General features: G+C 38.3%; 2 protein-coding genes across 2 annotated transcripts; one reads left to right on the top strand and one right to left on the bottom strand.

Moving 5' to 3' along the window:
- The first annotated feature begins 5,977 nt into the window (after nt 1–5,977).
- LOC119675261 lies at nt 5,978–6,607 on the top strand. Its single transcript, XM_038086447.1, has one exon. The coding sequence runs from the start codon at nt 5,978–5,980 to the stop codon at nt 6,605–6,607; it is 630 nt and encodes a 209-aa protein (XP_037942375.1).
- Nucleotides 6,608–14,970: 8,363 nt separating this feature from the next.
- On the bottom strand, nt 14,971–15,606 carry LOC119675260. The gene has a single exon (XM_038086446.1). The coding sequence runs from the start codon at nt 15,604–15,606 to the stop codon at nt 14,971–14,973; it is 636 nt and encodes a 211-aa protein (XP_037942374.1).
- Nucleotides 15,607–22,932: the final 7,326 nt, after the last annotated feature.

Genomic DNA, 22,932 nt, shown 5'->3' with positions numbered 1-22,932 from the left:
TTAGTACAGAATTGTATATAAGCTTCTTATTGTCGAGTGACAGTTGGAGTTTCGGCTGAGGGACCAAAATAAGTTTCGTAACTTAAGACCCAGGGCCTTACGCTTTTTGAATATGTGTGATTTCCAGGTTAGCTTACTATCCAGATGTATGCCCAAGTATTTTGTTTCTACAGCTTGTGGTAATTGTGTATTGTTTATTAAAACAGGCGAGCATGTAGAACATTTTGTAGTAAATATTACTTGGACAGATTTTGATTAATTTGGTTTGATACGCTAATTTTTCATTAAGAGAGCAACATTTTTTAAGGCAGGTTTAAAGTTTGGTGGAAGCAAATTGTACCGATAACACTCTTATCGGTAAGGAGAAGATCCTCAGTATATGAGATAAAGCATTGGTTCCATTATACTTACTTAATCAAAAAGTGGCTTGCCGAGAGGTACGATTTAATAAATATGAAAAAATGTAGGGGTAGATTCAGTTTTAGTTTGAAAAGAAGGCCCTTATGTCATACTCGATCAAAAGCTTGTGAAATATCTGTAAATGCCGCATTGCAATATTTTTTACGATCTATCGCACTATGGATATGTCTGACAAGTCTATGAATTTGTTCTATTGTGCTATGTTTTTGGCGAAAGCCGAATTGATGGTCAGGGATGAGGGTGTTTTGTTGGTTAATCGGTGTAAGGCGCTTTAGAAACAGGATTTCCATAATTTTCGACGGAATTGGAAGTAGACTTATTGGGCGATATGATTTGACGTCTTCTGGGCTTTTCCCTGGTTTCGGTATCATGGAGATTTGCGCTATCTTTCACTGTGGCGGAATAAATCCCCTTATCACAGCGTTAAACAGATGAGTCAGAAATACAAATCCTTTTGGTGGAAGCTGCTGCAAGGCCATGCCTATGATTAAATCGCATCCTGGAGCTTTTTTTACTTTTCACTTTGTTATTATATCTCTAACTTCATTAATAGTATATCTTTTAATTGGAAGTTCCAATTGATAAGGCTCTTGTAGAAAATTTATCCTTTGTTTCATGATATCAGGCATATTTACGTTATCATTTGGTTTAAAGACCTGGTCCAAATGTAACGCGAATGTTTCTGCTTTTTCAATATCGCTTTTTGCCCATGAGTTGTCTATTTTGCGTATAGATGGTTGATAAGCAATCGGTCTGTTATTCTTTTTTATGGCTTTCCAAAGGGAGTAATTTGTTTCACATGAAGCACTTAGGTTTTGGAGGTATAGGGACGTGCGATTATTGTTATACGTTAAAAGTAGGACTTTAACGAGTTTACATAATTTGTTTAAGCGAGTTTTATCGGCAGGGAATCTCGTCTTTTGCCAATGTTTTCTCATCCTACGCTTTTCTTTGATCAGATATCTAATGTTAAATGGATAATCTTGCTTAACACTTTTAGGAAACGGTGGAGTTGATTCCCATGCAGACATTTGGACACAAGAGTTGAAATGCTCTACTGCTTCAGTTACGTCAGATTCAGTTTTTAACCTGACTTCGGTATTTAGACCAATTGTAATTAGTTGACGATAACTGTTCCAGTCAGTATTTTTGTTATGAAGAATACATTTTTCCATAATTTCACAGCAGTCATTGAGAGTGATTATTATTGGCGAGTGGTCTGATGACAAGTTGAAATTGGACTTACAGGTAGTAGCACCGATACGTACCCCCTTTGATAACGCAAAATCAATTAAGTCAGGTATTTTTCTTCTATCCGTTGGCCAGTATGTGGGTTCACCTGTTGAGATTGTGTGTAGATTGAGTACATTTATTGCTTCGAAAAGATGTCATCCTTTTGGAGATATTAGGCGGGAACCCCATTTTAAGTGTTTAGCATTAAAATCTCCGCCTACTAGGAAGCTAGATCCAAGCAGCTGAAAAAATGATATGTACATATCCTTCGAGATACTGTGGTGCGGTGGGCTGTAGAGTGATGAGAAAGTCATGTCGCCTTCTTTAGTTTGTACTACAATGTTTGTTGCCTGAATTTCATTCGTGCAATATGGTTTTACGTCATAATGTTTTATCGATTTTCTTATGAGGACCGCAGAGCCTCCATTTCCTTTACCACTGCGATGCATTGTGTGATAAAGTTCATAGTTCGGAATTTTAAAGAAACTACGCGTCGTAAAATGGGTTTCTGATACCATCATTATGTCGACTTGGTTTATTTTTAAGAATGCTTTTAGTTCGACAGTATGTTTTGATAGACCATTAGCGTTCCATATGACTACTACTAAATCAAGAATTTTGTTTAGTCGTCAAGTTGATCAGTAAATTTGTCATTACTACGATTTGTTGCATCATTTGCTTCAATAATGATGTCGTCTCACGTCTTCCACAAAATTATTTGGAATTGGTGATAGCTTCTCCTCTGTTGCGCTACTGGTGTCTGACTTCACTATTTGTGCGAATGTTTGAGATGAATGAGAATTCCAGATGTGATTTTTGTTTAGAGAAGAAAGAGGATTTTCTTGAATTTGCACTTCTGGCGCCATAGGCCGAGGTAAAATCGTTCCTTGAGGGTCAAAACCCAATACCCTCCCACCAGTTTGGTTTTAGGGAAAAACATGGATTTATTGAACAATTGAATCGTATAACGAATAAGACACGCATTTGAGCTCAGAGAATATTGTTCCGCGGTATTTCTCGATATTAAACAAGTCTTTGACAAAGTATGGCATAATGGGCTCCTATAGAAGATACGCTCTTACTTTCAAATGTCCACTCAGTTTTAGAATCGTATCTGCATAACAGTAGCTTCAAAGTTAAATGTAAATCATTTACTTCTAATAATTTCCCAATAGAAGCTGGTGTTCCACGAGGAAGTGTTCTTGGCCCTAATTTTTATAAACTTTACACATCTGATATCCCAATAAGTAGCCCAGTCGTCACTACAACGTTTGCTGATGACACGACAATTTTATGCCGAAACAAAAACGTTGTGTTAGCTTCAAACCAACTTCAATTTCGTTTATTTCGAATGGAGAAATGGTTGTCAAAATAGCGAATCACAATTAATGAACTAAAATGTAGACACGTAATTTTTAGCTTAAATCGAAGTAGATCTCCAACAATTTTACTAAATAACATTCCCATAGGTATTCACCTAGACAGACGACTAACTTGGCGCAAACATATTGAAGCCAACAAAAATCAGATGAAACTCCAAGCCTCTAAGTTGCATTGGCTCATTAATAGCAGATCTTCCTTATGCCTAGAGTATAAAGTACTCTTGTATAACAACATCATAAAACCAATATGGACTTATGGTATCGAGCTATTTGGCAATGCTAGTGCTTCAAATATTGATATTATCCAAAGAGCTCAGTAAAAATACCAAGTGCAATAACTGGTGCCCATGGTATATAGGGAATGAAAGCATTCACCGAGACTTACAAATTTCCCTAGTTAAAACTGAATTTGACATTATATGAAAAAAAAAATACAATAAAAGGCTGACAGAACATGTTAATCTCCTAGCAAGAAATCTCGTGCATCTATACAGTACTTCCCGCCTAAAAAGAGCTGACTGTCCAGCCATTAATTAATATTAATTAATAGCTTAAAGTGAAAACCGCAGTAATCTACCACCTAACATTCACTCCAATGATTTTTAACCCATTGTTCTAAGTGAGGTTCGTGATATAAGGTTTACTTTTTTTATTTTATTTTTCACAATGTATAGTTAAAATAAAAATTTGTAATATTATGTAATAAGTGATAAGATTTTAAAACTCATTATTAGTCTCATTGTATCCCCAAATATCTCTCAAGAGAGATTTGAAGAGTTTCTTGATAGGCTATCAGGAACAGTCAGAAACAAAACTCCCATCATTGTTGCAGGAGATCTCATTGCTTGGGCAGTCGAATGGAGCAGTACGACGCGCCGAGTTAAAGCCTATTAGAGACGGTCACCTCACTAAACATAACATAACTGAACAATGGGCATAGCCCAACGTTCGTTAACGGTAGAAGCGTATCCTACATAAATCTCACTTTTGCCAGCCCGTCCTTAGTAAGGTGTTCGCAATGGAAAGTAACAAACCACTAGACCCACAGCGACCACCATGCCATTTGCTTTTCTATATACAGTGGACGTCCAATATAACGAATTTTATGTTGCACCCCTTGTTCGTTATATCGAAAAATTCGTAATATCGAATGTTATACATTTACCTACCAATATGGTTATTTTTAGAAGATTTCATATATTTGAGTTCATAAATTAACTTATAAACACGTACGAGTATATATTTATTTAAAAGTATTTTTTATTCGGTTGTTACAAAAATTATTTATAAGAAAGGACGCATTCAATCATAGTGTAGAGTAAAAAAAAATCATTAATTTTTGTTTGTTTTTTACTACACTCAAGACTTTTCTGAACAGCTTTTTCTTGTAGTTCTCTTAGTACAGCTAATTTTGTCAAAATTAATTTTTAAATGATATTTTCAAACAAATACATATTAAATATAAACACCTTAATATGTACATATGTATGTCTGGATAGTATTTCGTATATGATAAACTGAATTTGTGAACAACAGATCAGTGGCGCCTGCATATATGCATTTTGCCATATATAGGCATTTTTCTCAGAAAAAAAAAACGGACAATTACATGCATATTCTAAGCTGAATAATGCTAGTTTTATAGTAAAATTATATTCAAAAGCATAATTTGTATAAAACAAAAACGAATAAGAAACAAAAAATTTTTTGTTCGTAATATGGAGCAGAATTTTTTTTTTCGTTCGTTATATAGAACAATCAATGTAAATATTTTGGGTGTTCGTTATATCGAAAATTCGTAATATCGAGCGTTCGTTATACTGGACGACCACTGTAGTTGAAAGAGAAGTTTGTTTTAAAACAATCGCAAAGAAAACCACAGCAAATAGGCTGGAAAACTAAGTATCTCGACAATGAGGTAATGGAATTCATGACCGAAAACATGAGTTTCGAAGTTGGGGATGCTTCTGAAAAATCAAATCACCTTGTGAAGAAACTATGCAATATCTGTGATGCATCAATGCCAAGAAAAGGTAGAAGTAATGAGCGGGCACCAAACTATTGGTGGACGGAAGAAATAGCACAGATATGGAGTAGATGCGGAAAGGCTTCTACAAAAAGGCGAACTTAAAAAGGCAATTATTAGGAGTAAGAACCAAGCTTTTCAAACTCTGATCAATGATGTAGACCAAAATGTATGGGGCAATGGCTACAATATAGTAATGCGTAAATTTAAGATGTTAAGATGTTCGGTACCTTCTTATCGTAAAATAATGCCGAATATTGTGAAACATTTGTTCCCAAAAAAGGGAGAACTTAGAATCTTAATATCGATAAACACTGAATTAAATGAGATTCCTCCGATTACAAATTCTGATGTCATAGACGCTTGTTCCAGAGTTAAACCCAATAAATCTCTAGGATTGGATGGAATCTCCATCCATCCATCTCTGAAGGAGGCAATACAAAAACAAGCTTCTATATTTAGGAATGAAGGCAGCTGTTGAAGCTGCCTACAAAAAGTAATTTTTCCTTTGTGTTGGAAAAAGCAAAGATTGGTGCTAATTCCTAAAGGTAATAAGCCCTTAAAACTACCATCGTCTTTACAGACCTTCATGCTTACTGGACACTGCAGGTAAAGTTCTAGAAAGAAATATATGTTCTAGATTAGAAAAATTCAGGGCTTAAGGTGGCTAGGTGGTACCAAAAAGTACTGCGCGGTGGTGACTTTAGATGTTAAAAATGCTTTCAACTCTGCTGAATGGAGTAGTATCTTAAATGCACTGATGAAAATAAGAGTGCCAGATTATCTTTTAAAAATAATTACATCATATTTTAAAGACAGATTACTTTTATATGATACAGAATTCGGACCCAAAACATATAAGGTTACGGGAGTGGTTCCCTTGGAATCAGTTCTGGAGCCAATTCTATGGAATATCATGTACGATGGTATCCTTCGAATTGAAAAGCCGGACGTAGTGAACTTAGTTGGGTATGCAGACGAGATTGCAATAGTAGTACACCAAGTGGCTAGGAATTGCAATGCTACTATTGTAGCAGCTAAATCGTGGTTGCAATACAATACAGTACAATCTAGCCCCCAACTTACGTATCTCGGTGTTACCCTAGATAGTAGGTTGAGTTTCAAAACTCACCTAAAGCAATCGGGAGAAAAAGGCGCACGTACTTGCAACACATTATCCCGGTTAATGCCAGACATAGGAGGCCCCAACGACACCGCTAGAGTTCTTTTAGCATCAGTATCCAAGTCGGTGATGCTATATGCTACTCCTGTGTGGGCGCATGCTACAACCAGAAAGTCGTATTCACGCGTAACGAAAAGTGCACATAGATTGTCAAACTTACGCATCTGCCGTGCTTACCATACAGTATCGGACGAAGCTGCGGGAGTATTGGCTGGACGTATGCCAATAGACCTTGAAGCACTCTTGGCCACAGACAGTATTTTCCTATGTTCTCGTCTACGAATGACTGAAACTGAGCAATCTTTGTCAGATTCTTATCTAGAAATAAGAGACAAATACCTTAATGAATGGCAACATAGGTGAAACCATTCCCAAAAATCAAGATGGACGCATTCGTTAATTCCAAATATAAAAGTTTGGATTAACCGATGATCTGGAGACTTGGGATTTCAATTAACTCAGTTCCTTAAGAGGCATGGCTGCTTCCGTGAATACATATACCGGTTCGGGCTGGCAAGTAACCCGTACTGCCAATTTTGTCCGGATAAAATTGAGAGTCCCGACCATATAATTAGAGACTGTATAGGATTCGTTGATACTAGACAAAATCTAGAGACACTAATTGGTGAAACCAGCCCTTCTACTATGGTATTGCAAATGTTGGCAAGCATTGAGGAGTGAAGTCTATACAAGTGCATAATCTCTAGAACAATAAATATTGTTAGAGCAGTCGAAATACTTAGTACACAATCGGACTAAAAGCACCCTAAATTCTCTACTAACTTGCCCTATGAAGGAATACCTTAATTGGTCGTACTGCCGGGATTTCCAGGATTTTGAGCTGAGAATGTAGGGACTTTTTGTCCGTAGACATGTATGACTCAATTGAGTTGTGTATGAATTGGGTATGCAAATGGTACGGGCGATTTGTATCTTTAGAAAATTTTCCTCCAGGTTCGATAACAAAACAAAAAAGAAAATCAAGGTCTCTCCACAAAAAATAGCCAACACAGCGATGCATTAGTTAATGAGATAAAGGAAATGATGATATTAATGGACTGTCACAACATTCTTCTGAACTAAAACCACGTCTTTAAAAAAATTTTGTGGATATACAATTAGTTTCAGAAACACATTTCAACACAAATTTTTTTTTTAAATTCCATGCTATTTCTTCTAACACTCAACACATCGCCTGGAAAAGCTTTTGGAGGCTTATTAATATTAATTAAGAGAACACTTAAACATTAGCCATTTACTCACTACAGCACTATGAAATTCAAGCAACAAATGTTATGATTAAGAACTCAGTTGAACCAATTTTTAAATCTGATATTTTGTAAGAACGGAAATTTTCACATATTTTCAAACAGAGCAGTTCAGAATTTTTATCAGACCATTCATCAGTGGTTGTTATTATAGATAAAGACCTTAGAAGCAAAACTCAAAAATGTCAGTTATACAAAAATGAACAAAATGGAAAACAATATTGTCATCGTTTCTAAACGCTCAAATGTCGTTAAAAATCGGGTAAGAAGTAATTTTTAGAATTAAACGACTGACTACCTAACTAGATCTGTTCAGGAATTAGGATGGGAAGCTTCTCCTCTATCGAAATATTATACAAAGAATTTATACTGGGGACATCACAAAACAAAACTAAAAGATAAACACGTGGCTGGAAAAATATGGCGTCGTTCCGGATTTACTAAAGACAAATGAAAATTAAATAAAATTACACTAAAGGATTATAGAAGACTCATTTATATCCTACCAGAATGTGTTATCTTTTGTACTGATCAGATGAGTTTTATGTGTGGCGCACATACAAACGTTTTCTTGCTGTCCGGTAGTGTTTTGTTTACTTTTCCGTTTGTTACGTTTCTTGCTATCGTACTGTTGTTCAAATTGTGTGCTCAGCAAATTTTGTGATTATGTCTCTGCGCCGACGTTTGTGACGTTTGTAAATATTTGTTTACATTTAGTTTTTTCCTGTCGAAACGCGTGTTATATCGATGGTTCATTATTTTTAAATTTTAAATATTTAAACCACCAATATTAGGCTAGTAAGGTGTGTGCATCATTCTTTTTTAATTAACTTTATTTTTAATTTATTTCATATTGTTCGTGAACCAAATACACAGTACATTGGGATTGCATCTTTTTGAACATTTGTTCAAAAAAAGTGAAATGCATTGAAACACCACCCTTTTGTAGAGACACTTTTTGCTTGGTTGTTATTCGTAGTAGTTCAGTGTGTGCACGTGGATTCTTTTATTTGTTACCATTGTAAAACTTGAAAATTAAATAATATGTATACTTAATCATTTAATATTAAATTGAAAATTAAATAAAGTGTATTCTTAATCAAAAATTGGTCCTTCGAACCGGATTATATTTAAATCATATTTGAACCCTATTTCGTTATGGTAGAGGAAATGAAGAGGTTAATGCACGTGCGTGGACGCCTTAAAGGCTCAATTACTCGAGCACTTGCTTACGCAACCAATCCTTCAGAAAAGGTTTCCTACGATGAAATCGTAACTAAGACTGACAAACTAGAAGATATTTGGCAGCAGTTTGTTAGGTCAACGGATAAGATGTACGCGTTTCGAAATGGTCCTGAATTTTGCTACATATGAGGAGAAGTACCTGTCCACTCAAAGTTGCATGCTTGCCTCGAAACGTGGCCTTGCACTAAATGTGCGACCTTAAGATGATGATGACAGCAAGCATCATTTTTAAAACAAATTTCATTCACTTCTAATGTTTCATCATTTCAGGGAAATGAGTTACCTAAAATTAACATTCCGCACTTCTCAGGAAAATATACGAATTGGCCATAATTTAGAGATTTATTCATCAGTTCTATTGTCTCAAAGCAGAATCTTTCTTTTACGCAAAAATTTCACTACTTGAAATCTCTATTGAAGGATGAAGCTGCTGCTCTTATCAAACATATTCCAGTTACGGAAGCTGCTTACAGTACAGCGTGGAGCGTTTTCATCGTCCTTAGCACATCGTCATGGCACTTACTGAAAACTTTATGGATCTTCCATCAACATCGCAGAAAAATTTTGCAATTTTGAGGAGAATTTCATCGTGATTGTTGGCTTATCCATTTGTTATTATCGAAGGTTGACCTTGAAAACTAACTTAGCGACAAGTATTATCAGACGTATCACGGATTTTTGATCCATTGGGTCTTCTTACTCCTGTTATTGTGCAATACAAGATATTTTTCCAAGAATTATGGCTCATTAATTTTAAATTGGACGACCATCTCCCTTCTAATCACCCTGAAGTTTGGCTGAAATGTCGTGAAGTCTTAAATAATGTTGCAAAATTGTCATTGCCAAGATGGGTGTGCAACTCTCTTAATAACATTGAGTTACATGGATTTTCGGACGCTTCAACAAAAGCATATTTGCAGCCGTTTATTGTCGATTCCAGAATAAGGATGGGGATATGAGGACATCTCTTATTGCTGCAAAAACACGTGTGGCGTCGTTGAAACAAATTTCTTTGCCGCGACTAGAATTATGTGCCGCTCTTTTATTAACGAAACTGTTAAATTCAATAACAAAGGCTTTACCTCACAAGGAAATCAACGTAAAGGCTTGATGTGACTCTACTGTGGTTATCGTGGTTATCGCAACCACCAATCACATTAAAAACGTTTGTCGCGAATCGCACAGCAGAAATATTGGAAACTCTAAAATCTAAGGAAAATCCAGCTGATTGCGCGTCTCGGGGCATGATGGCTCACGAATTATTAAACTTTGAACAATGGTGGAAGGGGCCTCCCTGGCTAGCGAACGGAACTACTGGTAAGTCTTTATATAATAACGATGATAATTTCCTCGCATATTCAGAAGAAGATGTAACCGCTAAAATGAAGTGTACCAAAATAAACCTAGTCTCTATGGCAGTAGCAAAGGATAATATCTAAACTATTAGCTGGTAAACTAAAGCTGGTAGAAAGGGTCTCAACATGGAAGACATTATTTTATGAATTAAGTGAACCTCAACTAATTTGCTTACGACTTGCACAAAACTTCCAAAAAGGAAGATTTGCTGCAATTAAGATATAACAGGGAGCTTAGCAGAAGATCTCCTTACTTAAACTTGCCCCATTCATTGATACCGGACTTTTACGTGTCGGTGGAAGAATCACCCATTCAACGTTAGACAAGAACACCTGTCATCGTATTATACTCCCGAAGGAACATAGAATTTCCACGTTAATCCTACTAATCCTGCACTTTTCGTTCACGTTCGCCAGAACTACTAGTTTTTTGGAGCACGAAATTTAATAAGGAGGTTAACTCATAAATGTTTGAAATGCTTTCGTCAACGCCAGCTAACAACACAACAGTTCATGGCTGATCTACCAGCAGTGCGGGTTCGACAAACACATCCCTTTGAAAATACTGGATGCAATTACGCTTGGCCCTTCACACTGAAGTTATATAGCGGAAGAAATGCACATACCTCCAAGGGGTTTTTTGTTTTGTTTTTTTTTGTTTTTTTTTTTTTGTTTTTTTTTTGTTTGTTTTTTTTTTAACGAGGACTCAAAAGCTTTGAAAGCCTAAGTCAATGCGAAACTTTAATCCGCTAAAAACATGTCCTCAAGTCCGGACGGAGAGTCCCTCCTGGAACTACCGTTAGGTATTACGTCAGAAAGGTGTCCTGAGGTGTCCTGTAACTGTCCTATTTCTTGAGGTGAGACCTCACTTGTGGCGCGTTCGCTGGCACGACTTCGTTCAATGACTCTAAGTTCAGTCATGTTCCTCGCAGCAGTGGTCGATATCAATCGCCATATATCCGGCGAGTTAATCATTTTCAAAATTAAATTTCCCGGGCAAATGGGCTCGCCAATATCCTCACTTATCTCTGCTCTGACTTCGTTAAAACGTGGACAAGAGAAGAGTACGTGGTTTGCATCCTCAGCAACACCTTCACAGCTACGACAAAACGGATCTTCATCGTGTTTAAAACGATAAAGATACTGTTTAAAGACTCCATGTCCGGTTAGGATCTGAGTGAGATGGAAATCTACCTAATCAGCGTATGATCTCATTCACATAGCAGAAGCCCAAATGGGAGCTGTATACAATATTACCGAGTTGGTGACTCTTGCCAGGAGTTTACGCTTGGTGGGTCGAATACCCGAGGTGTTTGCCACGAGTCATGACAGAGCAACAGTGACTTTGGCCGCCTTCTCATTTACCGCCCTTAGATGGTTTCTAAAAGTAATTCTGGTATCTATGAGAACACCCAGGTACCGCAGGGATGACTTCGAGGTAATTTCGAAATCACCGCTTGAAAACGAGAAGACTTCCCGTTTTTTCCGAGTACTGAGTAACACCGTTTTCACAAATCCAACTGGTTACCTTGTCAACAGCTGCTGAGCACCGCTCCGTGATTTCCTCTATCGTTTTCGCAACGACAACGATTGCTAGGTCATCAGCGTAGGCCACGCTTGTACAATTCTCTGGAAAGGTGACTTTAAGAACACCATCGTGCATCGCATTCCATACAAGGTGAGATGAAAAAACTGCAACAAAGTAAAACGCCATAATTTTTTCATTTTTTTTAAATTTTATTGAATGAAAGCAAAAAATGTCGGAAATAACATCAAATTTGAGAATCGGTTTAGATTTGTTCGAATTGGCCACCTTTGGCACGAACTATGGCCTTCAAACGGCCAATGAAACCATCACACGCTGCCCGAAAGTGGCTCTGCGGTATTTTGTCCCATTCTCGGCGAAGCGCTTGCTTGAGATGATCGACACTTTGGTATTTTTTAGTTCCAACCTTGCTTTCCAAAATACCCCAGGCACAATAGTCCAACGGATTGGCATCCGGAGATTTTGGTGGCCATTGTGCGGTGGAAATGAAGCGAGGAACCTCATTTCTTAACCATTCTTGGATGGCGCGTGCTGAGTGCGATGGTGCTGAGTCCTGTTGGAATGTCCAAGGTCTGCGGCCGAAATGTTTGCGTGCCCAGGGCTTCAGAACTCCCTCCAAAATATTTTCGCGATAGATTTGCGCATTTAATTTGACACCACGGTCGATGAATACGAGCGGCGAGCGACCATCGGCTGTTATGGCGGCCCACACCATCACCATGGCCGGCTTTTGAGTTGTGATGGCCAACCGAAGTTGCAAATTTTCAGCTGACCTCTCTGGCAAGTAAACACGATCATTTTGTTTGTTTACAAACTGCTGGATAACGAATGGTTTCTCATCGGAGAAAACCAAATTCGGCAGTTCACCACTTTCGGCCAAGCGAAACAACTCTTTAGCTTTTTCGAGTCTAACTTTTTTTTGCGCATCAGTAAGATCTTGCACTTTTTGGAACTTGAATGGCTTTAGTCCAAGCTCATTTTTCAATATTTGCCGAATGGCATATTGCGATATGTTCAGCTCACGAGCCATTTTTCGTCCACTGCGACGCGGATTTCGTTCAATTCGCTTTTTCACTTTTCGAACCATTTCTGCCGATGTTGCTGTTTTTTTTCGTCCACTTCCTTGACGTCGGGCTACGCTACCAGTATCATGGTAACGAGCGATGGTACGAGACACAAAACATTTATTCACTTTTAAATGCTGGAGGGCTCTAACGATAGCCACTTGTGGTTTTCCAGCCCATGCAAAGCAATCACACTATCACGCTTGAATTCCATCACAAATAACTTTTTTTCTGAAAAATTCCCACCAAAATGCTTTTGTGCGCTTGTAAATAATATAATGAGCTGTCACTAGAATAAATCTGACAGCTGTGGGACGAGCGGTTTAGAAATGACAGCAGTCTGAAGTTGGTTGCAGTTTTTTCATCTCACCTTGTAGTGCAGGACCAAGTACGGAGCCTTGCGGAACACCACAAGTAACCATGTACTGCTTGATTCCATCGTCAGTCTGGACCTGAAGCTATCTACCACTAAAGTAGTTGTACACCATTCTCCTGAGGTACCATGGGACCCCAAAATCGTTGAGTGCTTGTGATATCTTCGACCAATTAGCTGTGTTGAAAGCGTTTTTGACATCTAGCGTCACCACCGCACAGTACTCTTTGGTACCTCCTTTCCATCGTTCACCACTAGTGGCCTCGCGGGCTATTTTGACAACTATGTCAATGGCGTGATGCGTGGACTTGCCTCTTCGAAAACCGAATTGCCGCTCACTAAGTCCTCCATGACGTTCCAGATATTCGTGCAAGCGGTTAACCATGATAGATTCAATAGTTTTCCCAAGTTCATCCAATAAGCATATTGGTCGGTACGCTGTTAGATCCTGCGGTTGTTTTCTTGGTTTAGGAAGCAGGACCAGATCTTGCTTTTTCCAAGAGCTTCGAAAAACTCCTTCCTCCAGACATTTGGTAAACTAGTTTGCGAATACATTTGGATCAGCTTTAATTGCCGCAATGACAGCAACACTAGAAATGCCGTCTGGGCCAGGAGCCTTGTTGTTCTTCATACGCTTCATAGCAGCATTTATCTCATTGACTGTGACCTGAGGTATTGTAACCAAGCGAGGTCGGGGATCAAAGAAAAACACCCTGTCATCCGTCGAAGGAAATAGCGTAGTAACTATACGTTCAATTACCAGCGGATCCATACGTTGAGGTGCTTTATTGACCCGAATCGAGCACATTACCACCATATAGGCATTGACCCAGGGGTCCAGATGACCCAGGGGTCCAGATGACCCAGGGGTCATCTTCAGCACTCTGACATAATTCCCTGAAAGAGCGCTGCTTACTCTGCTTAATCTCCTTCTTCAAAGCCTTGCGGCATTCTACGTAATTATCGTGAAACTGTTGCCAATTTTCGCTGTTACGGTTTCTTTGAGCGACGCGCCTTGCTCTGTTGCAGTCGCCTCTTAAACAAGCGATCTCTTCTGTCCACAAATAGGCCGGTTTTCTAGCTGGTCTAGATGACGCACGGGGCATTGCCGCATTGCACGCTGGAATTAATTTGGAAGTCACCGCCTGCGCCATGCTAGCAGCAGACTCTGGGTACTCCACGTTATCGCTCCAGACCAGTTTGAAGATATCCTCATCGAAGAGTCGATGTTTCCATCTACGTTTCAAGCAGACATTTCTACTGCGCACTGGTAGTGTGCCGAGTTCGACGATAATAGCGCGATGGTCGCTATGCAGATAAATGTCTCCAACTGACCATTTCATGTTTTGTGCTATCGTATCGTGAGCAAATGTCAAGTCGATGGCAGACCGATTTCGGCCTGCTTCAAATGTATGTTCACCAGTATTCAGAAGCACAACATCTAGTTGAGAGAACCATTCCAAGAGCACTCTTCCTCTAGCGTTGGTGTGATTGCTACCCCAGAAAGTAGACCAAGCGTTAAAGTCGCCGGCCAGGATAAGCGGAGACTTGCCCCTGGCTTCTGTCACGATTTCGGAGAGTAACTGCTCAAATTCCTGTAAGTCCAGACTAGGAGGAGCGTAACAAGAGATCAAAAATATCTCGTCTACCTTGACCCAGGTAAAAAAGCGTCGGCTGACTGTAGTAGAGCATTGAAAGGCCCTACCATTTGCGGACCATATTGCTGCTTTACCGGAGGAGTCTGAAATCCACGAGGAGTTTCTTACATCTTGATATTGTTCACACAGTAGACCTATATCCATATTTCGCTCGTAAGCCGAGTGGAAAAGCAGGTCCTGTGCCGTCCTGCAGTGATTCAGATTGATTTGCACAATCTCATTTGCGCACTTTGTCTACCGCTTTCTTGAACTTCGGACAGCGAGCGTTTCCAAAAGCGTGATTGCCTCCACATAGAATACATTTGCTGTCCTTGCTGCATACAGCAGCAAAGTGGCCTTCGGCAAGGCCACATCTTCGGCAAGACTTACTACGATCTTCCGGGAATTTACAGTTTGCAGCTTTGTGACCAAAGCGCCAGCATTTCATACAGCGTTTCGGCTCCACACATTCCATGATTCGGCAGATTGACCAGCCGATGCGAATTTTCGCAGTGTTTAGCAATTTATCTGCATCTGATGCCGCGAGCTTTGCAAACGCTATTTGTAAGCCTCGTTGTTTACCGCCCACCATACGAACATTGCTTTTCTCCAAGTTATTTATGCCACTTCCCAGACGAAGAGCGTCGAAAATCTCTTGTTCAGATGTAATTTCATCCATGTCTTTGATGACCACCGTCTGGCTATGATTCAGTGCTGCCACACGTACTGAGTCACCAAGTACACTAATCACTGCTGACTGAAAGGCCACCGTGTTGCTTTCTGATGCCTTTTTAAGCTCTAGCAGCAATTCATTTTTGGCGGTTCTGCGCACGCGCTTGACCGAGTTGCGAAGGTCATTAAGCGATTTATCCATCCTTATGGTCCTAAGGATATCCGCGTAACTTTTCTCCGCAGTAGATGATTGCATCTGGCTTGGACCGCAAGCGCGGCTTCTTTTTTGTTTCGACCTTTTTCCACTCCTATGTTTTAGTAATTTTTATCTGAGGGTGCTTTTCAAGTTTTTTAACAGATACGGGGTGCGTAGCGCTCGTGTCATCCGCTATTCTTGCTGTTAAGCCTTCCACCTTTTTTTGTATTTTCTTTGGCGTTTTTTCCCTGTTTGCCCAATAGGAGGGTCTTGTGTAGGTAAATCGGTTTTCTGGGGTCTCCTGCCATCTATTGCTTGCTTCAACCAGGGGGAGGTTTGGGAGCAACAGTCTGACTTGACCGTTTCCCTAGCCATTTTATCTTGGAATTCGATCGCTGCCACTTCATAAAGAAGTCTGATGCCGTCGATAACATCTCTCATCGGTTGATAGATAGCTCTGCGCCTCTTTCCATCCGATTGCGTCTTATTTACCATTCACCACTGCTTGTCTGTCTTAGCATGCATTCTTCCTCTTTCATACCTAACCTGTTAAGCATGAAAAGAAAAGACTAACCCCTGTCCCGCAGGGTATATACCTCTAAGGAGTATATTTGCTTATTTGTTTGCCTCGTCACATCTATCGTACTGATTGTTTCCTAGCAGCACTTCGCTGTTTCATGTTCCGTCGTGGAAAGTGTTCTTTAATCTTTAGCGATAATGGAAGGAATTTTCTTGGTGCTTCTCGTGTGTTAAACGAGATGCATGCAGCAATTATGTCACAGTCTCGGAACGAAATTATTTCCGCGCCTTTAGCAGAAGACGGAATCTGATGGAGTTCTATCCCACCACATGCACCACATTGGGGTGGAATCTGGGAATCGACAGTGCGATTAGTTATGTTACATCTACGGCGCGTAATAGACAATGCAGTGATTACTTTTGAGAAGATGAATACCTTACTGACACAAATTAAAGCAGTTGTGAATGCTCGCCCCCTAGGCGCTACATTAGACCCGGATACTAATTATCTTTCTCGTTCTCATTTTCTGATTGATCATCCGTACACGTTGGTTCCAGAAGGCGATCTAAGTCATGTAAACGTCAACAAATTAGACTACTGGCAGCACATACAAAATATGCTTCACGGATTTTGGCGTAGTAACATCAGGAATACTTAACATCTCTACAAAACCATCCAAAATGGTTTCGACGGCAACTAAATATAGCTGTGGGCAACATAGTGGTCATTAAGGAATCGAACATACCACCAGCAAAGTGGCTCATGGCTAAGGTAACTGAAACACATCCTGGTTCAGATGGGCTCGTTGGAGTCGTAAAACTTCACACTGTCCACGGGGAGATAACGCGACCCATCACGATTTTCTATTTATAATTTTTTTCTTATTCTGGGTTATTTATTTATTTTATGTAAAGTGTGAAATTTACTTGCGTAAATTTGGTCCTTACAAGTTCTTTCTTATTATCTAAAAAAAATTGTTTCTGATATTCTGTAAAGCTTTTATAAAAATTTGTTTGTTATATTCTGAAAGTGTTCCCTTTGTAACCATATTTATCACAGAAGTGACCAAAAAAAATTTCAATTGTTCATAAAAACGCTTATGAATTTTACACTCATCGTTTTAACGCGTCCTTGATAAAAAGCTGCATCACAGGTTAATTGAAAGTTGCCGAATAAGGATGATACTAAAATCAGGAAACCTAGTTGAAGACGTTAAATCTTATTGCCCAGTAAGTCTCGTTCCAATTCTTTCAAAAATGCTTGAGATACTATTCTGAAACGTCTTATGCCAATAATTGAATATAAAACAAATAATTTCGAATCACCAGTTTGGATTAAGAAGAAAAGACTGGATTCAGAAGAAACACGATTAAGCAATTTCATAGACTTGTTGATAAAATACAGATCCCTTTCGCGCGAAAAGAATATTACTCAGTAACGTTTTTGGACATATCTCAAGCATATGATCGTGTATGGCAACAAGAACTTCTTTCCAAATTCAAAAAAACTTCTGTCACTAATGGCATAGGTTATTTACATTTAAAATTGAACAAGAATTAATTAATTTTTGTTTCAGATATTTCCGTCAATTATTTAAAGTGATATATTATGTAGATAGAGAAATGGTAAACATTCCATTGTATTGTGACGATCAATATTCAACTCACGCTAAAAATTGATCACATATAAATTTATTGTGCACTTACTGTGTACCTAACCTTTTGTGTCATGATTTAATTTGTTATAGTTCATGGGTAAGTGAGCAAAGAGAGAGAGCTTCTGGCTGACGTGGTAGGGATTTTTTTTTTGGAGAATGAGAAAAAATGACATCGACTTTAAAGGTGGTGTAAACGAAATGATAAGTGCGGGAGTTAAGAAAAAAAACGTGGAGGAAAAAAGGTGTGAACTTCTTGATGTATTGTCGGCGAGTTTTAGTAATGCAACGTGGCATAATTATTCAAGAAAGCTGAACGTTTTAAAAAAATTATAAGCGAATGATTTTATTTTTATTAATATAATTATTATTCATTAATATATTTATTAAGTATAATTATTAAAATAATATCACTAGCAAAGTGCAAAAAATTTATTAATATACTAATAGTATAATAATTATTATATTGAGGGGGTGACAGGTAAAAATGGTGACGGGATGGACCTGGTTTTGTTGTTCAGGCTTCATCATCGATCAACTAGTTGTTTGTTTTTTAGAATGTATTTAGTCATGATGTTACGTTGCCCTGACGTTTGTGTACTTCGGTGCTATATGCCGTTTCTAATTTCCAACCATGAAAGCGTATAAAATATTGTAAACAATACTTTATTATTAATACAAAAAAACACGCGATTAAAAATACGAAAACATGTTTGAGCTTTATTAAATGAATAAAAACGTGCATATATAAAAAAATAGGATAAGCAGAATTCTGTTGTCGCTACTATATTGAATGACTAAAATCAATCAATTTGAAGCGAAGAAAACATAATATTATTATCCATTTAATTTCAAATAAGTGTTTAAACCGCGCATACCGTTTGCGAAAACCAAACACATTATTTTACCAACACCCGCTGCTAACAAAAGTCAAACAACAGTGTTTGACGTTATTTCTTTTGTGTAAACCACAACCTATCACTAGCGAACCGTTGCATTTTCAGTTCCCATGTGTTAAACATATGGATTAAACATATTTCAGCAGCAGCAGCACTTGCACCGCTGATAATTACTATAACAAGACTAATTACTAATTCGAATTTATTTTAATAGAAAAGCGCATGGGTTTTATTTCAAAGATAAGTTAATTGCACAAGCATACACGAATTAGTCGACTTAAAGCAGCACAAGATCCTTGTTGTACGAAGCGAACTGTGCTTCCTCCGTTGGCTTCGGTTTATGTAATAAGAAGATTTCTGGCAGGATTGCGTAGTGTCCTGCGTCCCTTTCCTTGAAGAATGACGGAACCTTTATGAAAAGAATTTGATCAATTGGTTGAATGAACCAGGTTAGTGAAATAATCTGGCTGAATGAACCAAGATAATAAAAATTTGGTTGAATGAACTAGGTTCGGTTTAATTAACCAGTAGGCTGAATGAGCCTTATTTGAACCTTACAAAGTAAAATGGCGAGTCTCCGAACCTATGAAATGCACGTACTTTTATATCGAAACGACCGGAGCTTTTCGGTGTCGTGTACCGGTACATTTGCTATTGATCTTTCTGGTTACATGTGACATTTTGTGGGTTGTTGCTTTTCGGGTGCAATTTCTATGTTATTGTGTTTTCGTGTACTTTTTGTGTTTTCGCGTACTTTGTGTTTTCGTGTGTTTTTGTTTGTTTGTATAATTTTTAATAAAAATATTATAATATATTAATACAACTTTTTTAATGTAGTAACCCTTTTAATGTAAAATAATAATAAAAACTAACAAAATGTTGCTTCTGATGTGTTTTGTTTGTTGTAAAAAAAATTTTAACAGTAAGTATTTAAGTTGTTAAATGTTTATTTTTGAAATCTATGTTGTAACGACACGGATTCGTCGTTTTTAATTTTGCTGAGATATCACTCAGTCGCGGTCCGGGTCGTCGCAATAAATTTGTTTATTGACCAGTTCGAAGCTGGTAAACCAATGAGAGGAAAGGTAAAAGCCGTTTGATTTCTTTTATTTCAAAATTTATTTATTAAAAAGTTTCCAAAATAACTTATTCTAAGCTTGACTCTACTTCTGGCCAATGACGTCAGAACATTAGAGGCGTTATAAAATCATACTCAATATGTTTTAGCCAAAGACGTCAGAACATCAGAGGCGTTATAAAAATCTACTTAATACGTTCTAGCCAAAGACGTCAGAACATCAGAGGCGTTATAAAAATCTACTCAATGCGTTCTACGGATTTATTTAGCCTTAGTATCAAAACACTATGGGCTTCTAAAAAGGGGACTTAGCGCTGGAGTAGGTGACTACTCACTTCGGGATGCTGACGCTAAGTGATTTTGCAAACAAAATCTCGTCTATTTATATGCAATTATTATTTGCACGCACAACCGCACAAATGTAATCCCGCGTGCGTATGAATGTTCGCTGCTGGCTTTGCTGTGCTTGCAGTGAGTGTGGATGTTCGCTGCTGGCTTTGTTTACCATATATAAAGAACTTTTTAGGTAGACGAAATTACTGCATTGTAATATTTTTATTAAGAGAATTTTAATAAAAATTATAATTTTATGTAGGGCGGAAATTGGTACAAAATTCCGTCCTTACAATGTTTGTACAATAAGTGTGTTTTTCATTATGCTGTAAATTTTGTATTGTGATTCAAATTTATAATAATTAAACAAAATTGATTTTTTCTTTATATAATTCAATTCGTATTTTATTTTTACTTCAGACTCTTCGCAAGTTGGGTATCCATGGCCACGGCTGGTCAGACCAGAGCGTCGCAGGTAATGTCATTACAATTAGTGGTTAATTTATTTTTAATAAACTTCATATTTTTTTAGGTAACTTTGGTACTGTTTAACTTGGGTGAGTGCCTTACTGTAGCGTTTTTATGTGTAGTAGTATGGGGTACCGTACTGACAGTCAGACACTCGCTTTCGTTTATAATATGTATGTTAGACATTTAATAGGAAAATTTCTGTCGTTACATAGTTTTTTTTTTAAAATATGTCCTAGTCAGTTAAATTTGCGTTTCTTTATTTGCATATTAACATCCTTTTGCTCAGTTACGCGGAAAAGCTCTTCATTTCGATGGTTCTTGGCCACTATATTTTCAGAATATTCCAAAGGCACCGGTTATTAAAGCTCTGTTATTTATGCTATATGTTAATGCTAGTCGGCCAAGTTTCTGAACCATAAAACAACATCGATTTCACACACGCATTGAAAATGTGTACTTTCGTTTTTGGTGATAAATCGTTCGATCTCGAAACATTGCGCAAGTTAGAGAATCTAATTCTGGCTTTGGTGATTCTGCTTTCAACATCATATAAGGCGCCACCATCTTTGGCAATTATGCTTCCTATGTAGCAAAATTTATCCACGTTGTCATTTGATACATTATTAATATAACAGGTTGGTAGTTGTATATCAGTAACGCCTAACGCCTTGGTTTTGCTTGTGGATATCCTCGTGTGGTATTCATCTTTCTTAAACCCGCACTAGGGCGTATTTCTACCTTCCTACTCCGAAGCATTTTCCTCGTCCACTGTGACAGAGTGGAGTTTAAGTATTTTCAAAGACACCTTCTATATCTAGAAAGGCGCATATTGCTACTTCCTTTTTTTCTATACCATCCCCTATCATGTTTGTCAACTCAAACAATGTGAACTCAGTGAATCTCCCCGCACTGTAAGCATCTTGGCATGGATGTAATGGGGTAGTTACAAGTGCTGTGGTTCTGATAAAGTTATCTACAACTTTTTCTAATGTTTTTAGTCTGAAGAATGTGAGGCAAATGCGTCTTCTTACCTGTTTTTGGTATGAAAACTACCTTTGCCTTTCTCTAGTCGTGAAATGCTTGCTCTTGTTATTTTCGTCAGCGGAGTTAGCAGATATTTCATTCCCTGTTGAATTAGTGCCGAAAGTATGCCATCTATGCCAGATGATTTGAATGTTTTAAAGGGTCTTATTACCTAGGCTCCTTTCTCTGCTGTTTGGCAAACTTCCTGATTAACATTCTCAGTTTCTTGTTCCTCCATGCTGAAGGATCCTGGGAAGAGACTCTTGAGAAGTTATTGGATCCTTCCCTCCTTACCTGCCCTGTTAGTATTGTCATATTTTTTCGGATTGGTTGAGGACAATGTTTTCTCTCTGACCAATACTTTGCAGTCTTGCTGTTTCCATAGTCTGTTCTATGCTGTAACAGAACTTCTTGAAGCATTCTATTTTGCTCTTCTAATTTCCTTATTATAAAGAGTGAGAGTGCTTCTATACTCAGTCCATCACCCTGTGGGTTTGGATCGGTTAAAGAACCTTAAAGCCATTGTTCTTAATACCGTTAGTTTATTGTTCCATCAAGGTACGTACTTGACTGAATTTATTGAGCTAATCGAGCAGCTACTTTCATAAGCATTAAAAATGGCATTGCTGATGTTTTCTACTGTGGATTTCAGTTGGGTTGCATGCTGGATATTTTACCCTATATATGGTGGGACGTTGGGACAGCGCACTGTCCAACAAGTGGCCCCACTGAAGTGAAGGATTAGTCGAAGTAGACCACGAAACGACTTGGGTCCTTTTTCGTCCTTCGATTTTCGGATGTTGTTATTGAGTTAAAGCTGGAGTGGCTTCCGTTCGCATAACTACATCTTTTGTTAATGCAAGCATCTCATTTAGCTTGAGGTTTCCTGCCAAGTCGTCACCAACCCAATGGTGTCTCAAGACAGTCTTCCTCCTACTTGCAGGGCTGGACATTGGCACAATATATGCACCGCTGTCTCCTTTTCTTCTAGACATAGTCTGCAAGTGTCTTCCTCAGCAAGAGTTATCTTTTTGAGGTGATACTTGAAGTTGCCATGTCCAGTAATTAGTGAGGTCAGCCAGCTTAGAGTGCTCCGCGAATAGCTAAGCACTTTTATCGCTTCTCTGGCCCACGGTTTAGGTAACATGAGTTTGGTCTGTCTACAAGTACTCAACTCTCTCCATCTATTAAGATGAAGTGAGATTATCCACTTATTGACATAGGCTGCCGTCATGCTGTACCCCAATGGTATTCTGGGCTCCGGGCCACAGAAATTATGGCTTGATCCTTGCTTTGCAAGTTCATCGCCTTCTCGTTTTGCTCAATACCGATGTGTCCTTTAACCCACATGATC

The sequence above is a fragment of the Teleopsis dalmanni genome, chromosome 2 (assembly GCF_002237135.1).
Source record: "Teleopsis dalmanni isolate 2A chromosome 2, ASM223713v2, whole genome shotgun sequence".
Taxonomy (NCBI): Eukaryota; Metazoa; Arthropoda; class Insecta; order Diptera; family Diopsidae; genus Teleopsis; species Teleopsis dalmanni.
Note: the sequence above shows the minus strand (reverse complement) of the source record. Positions and strands in the feature narration are given on the sequence as shown.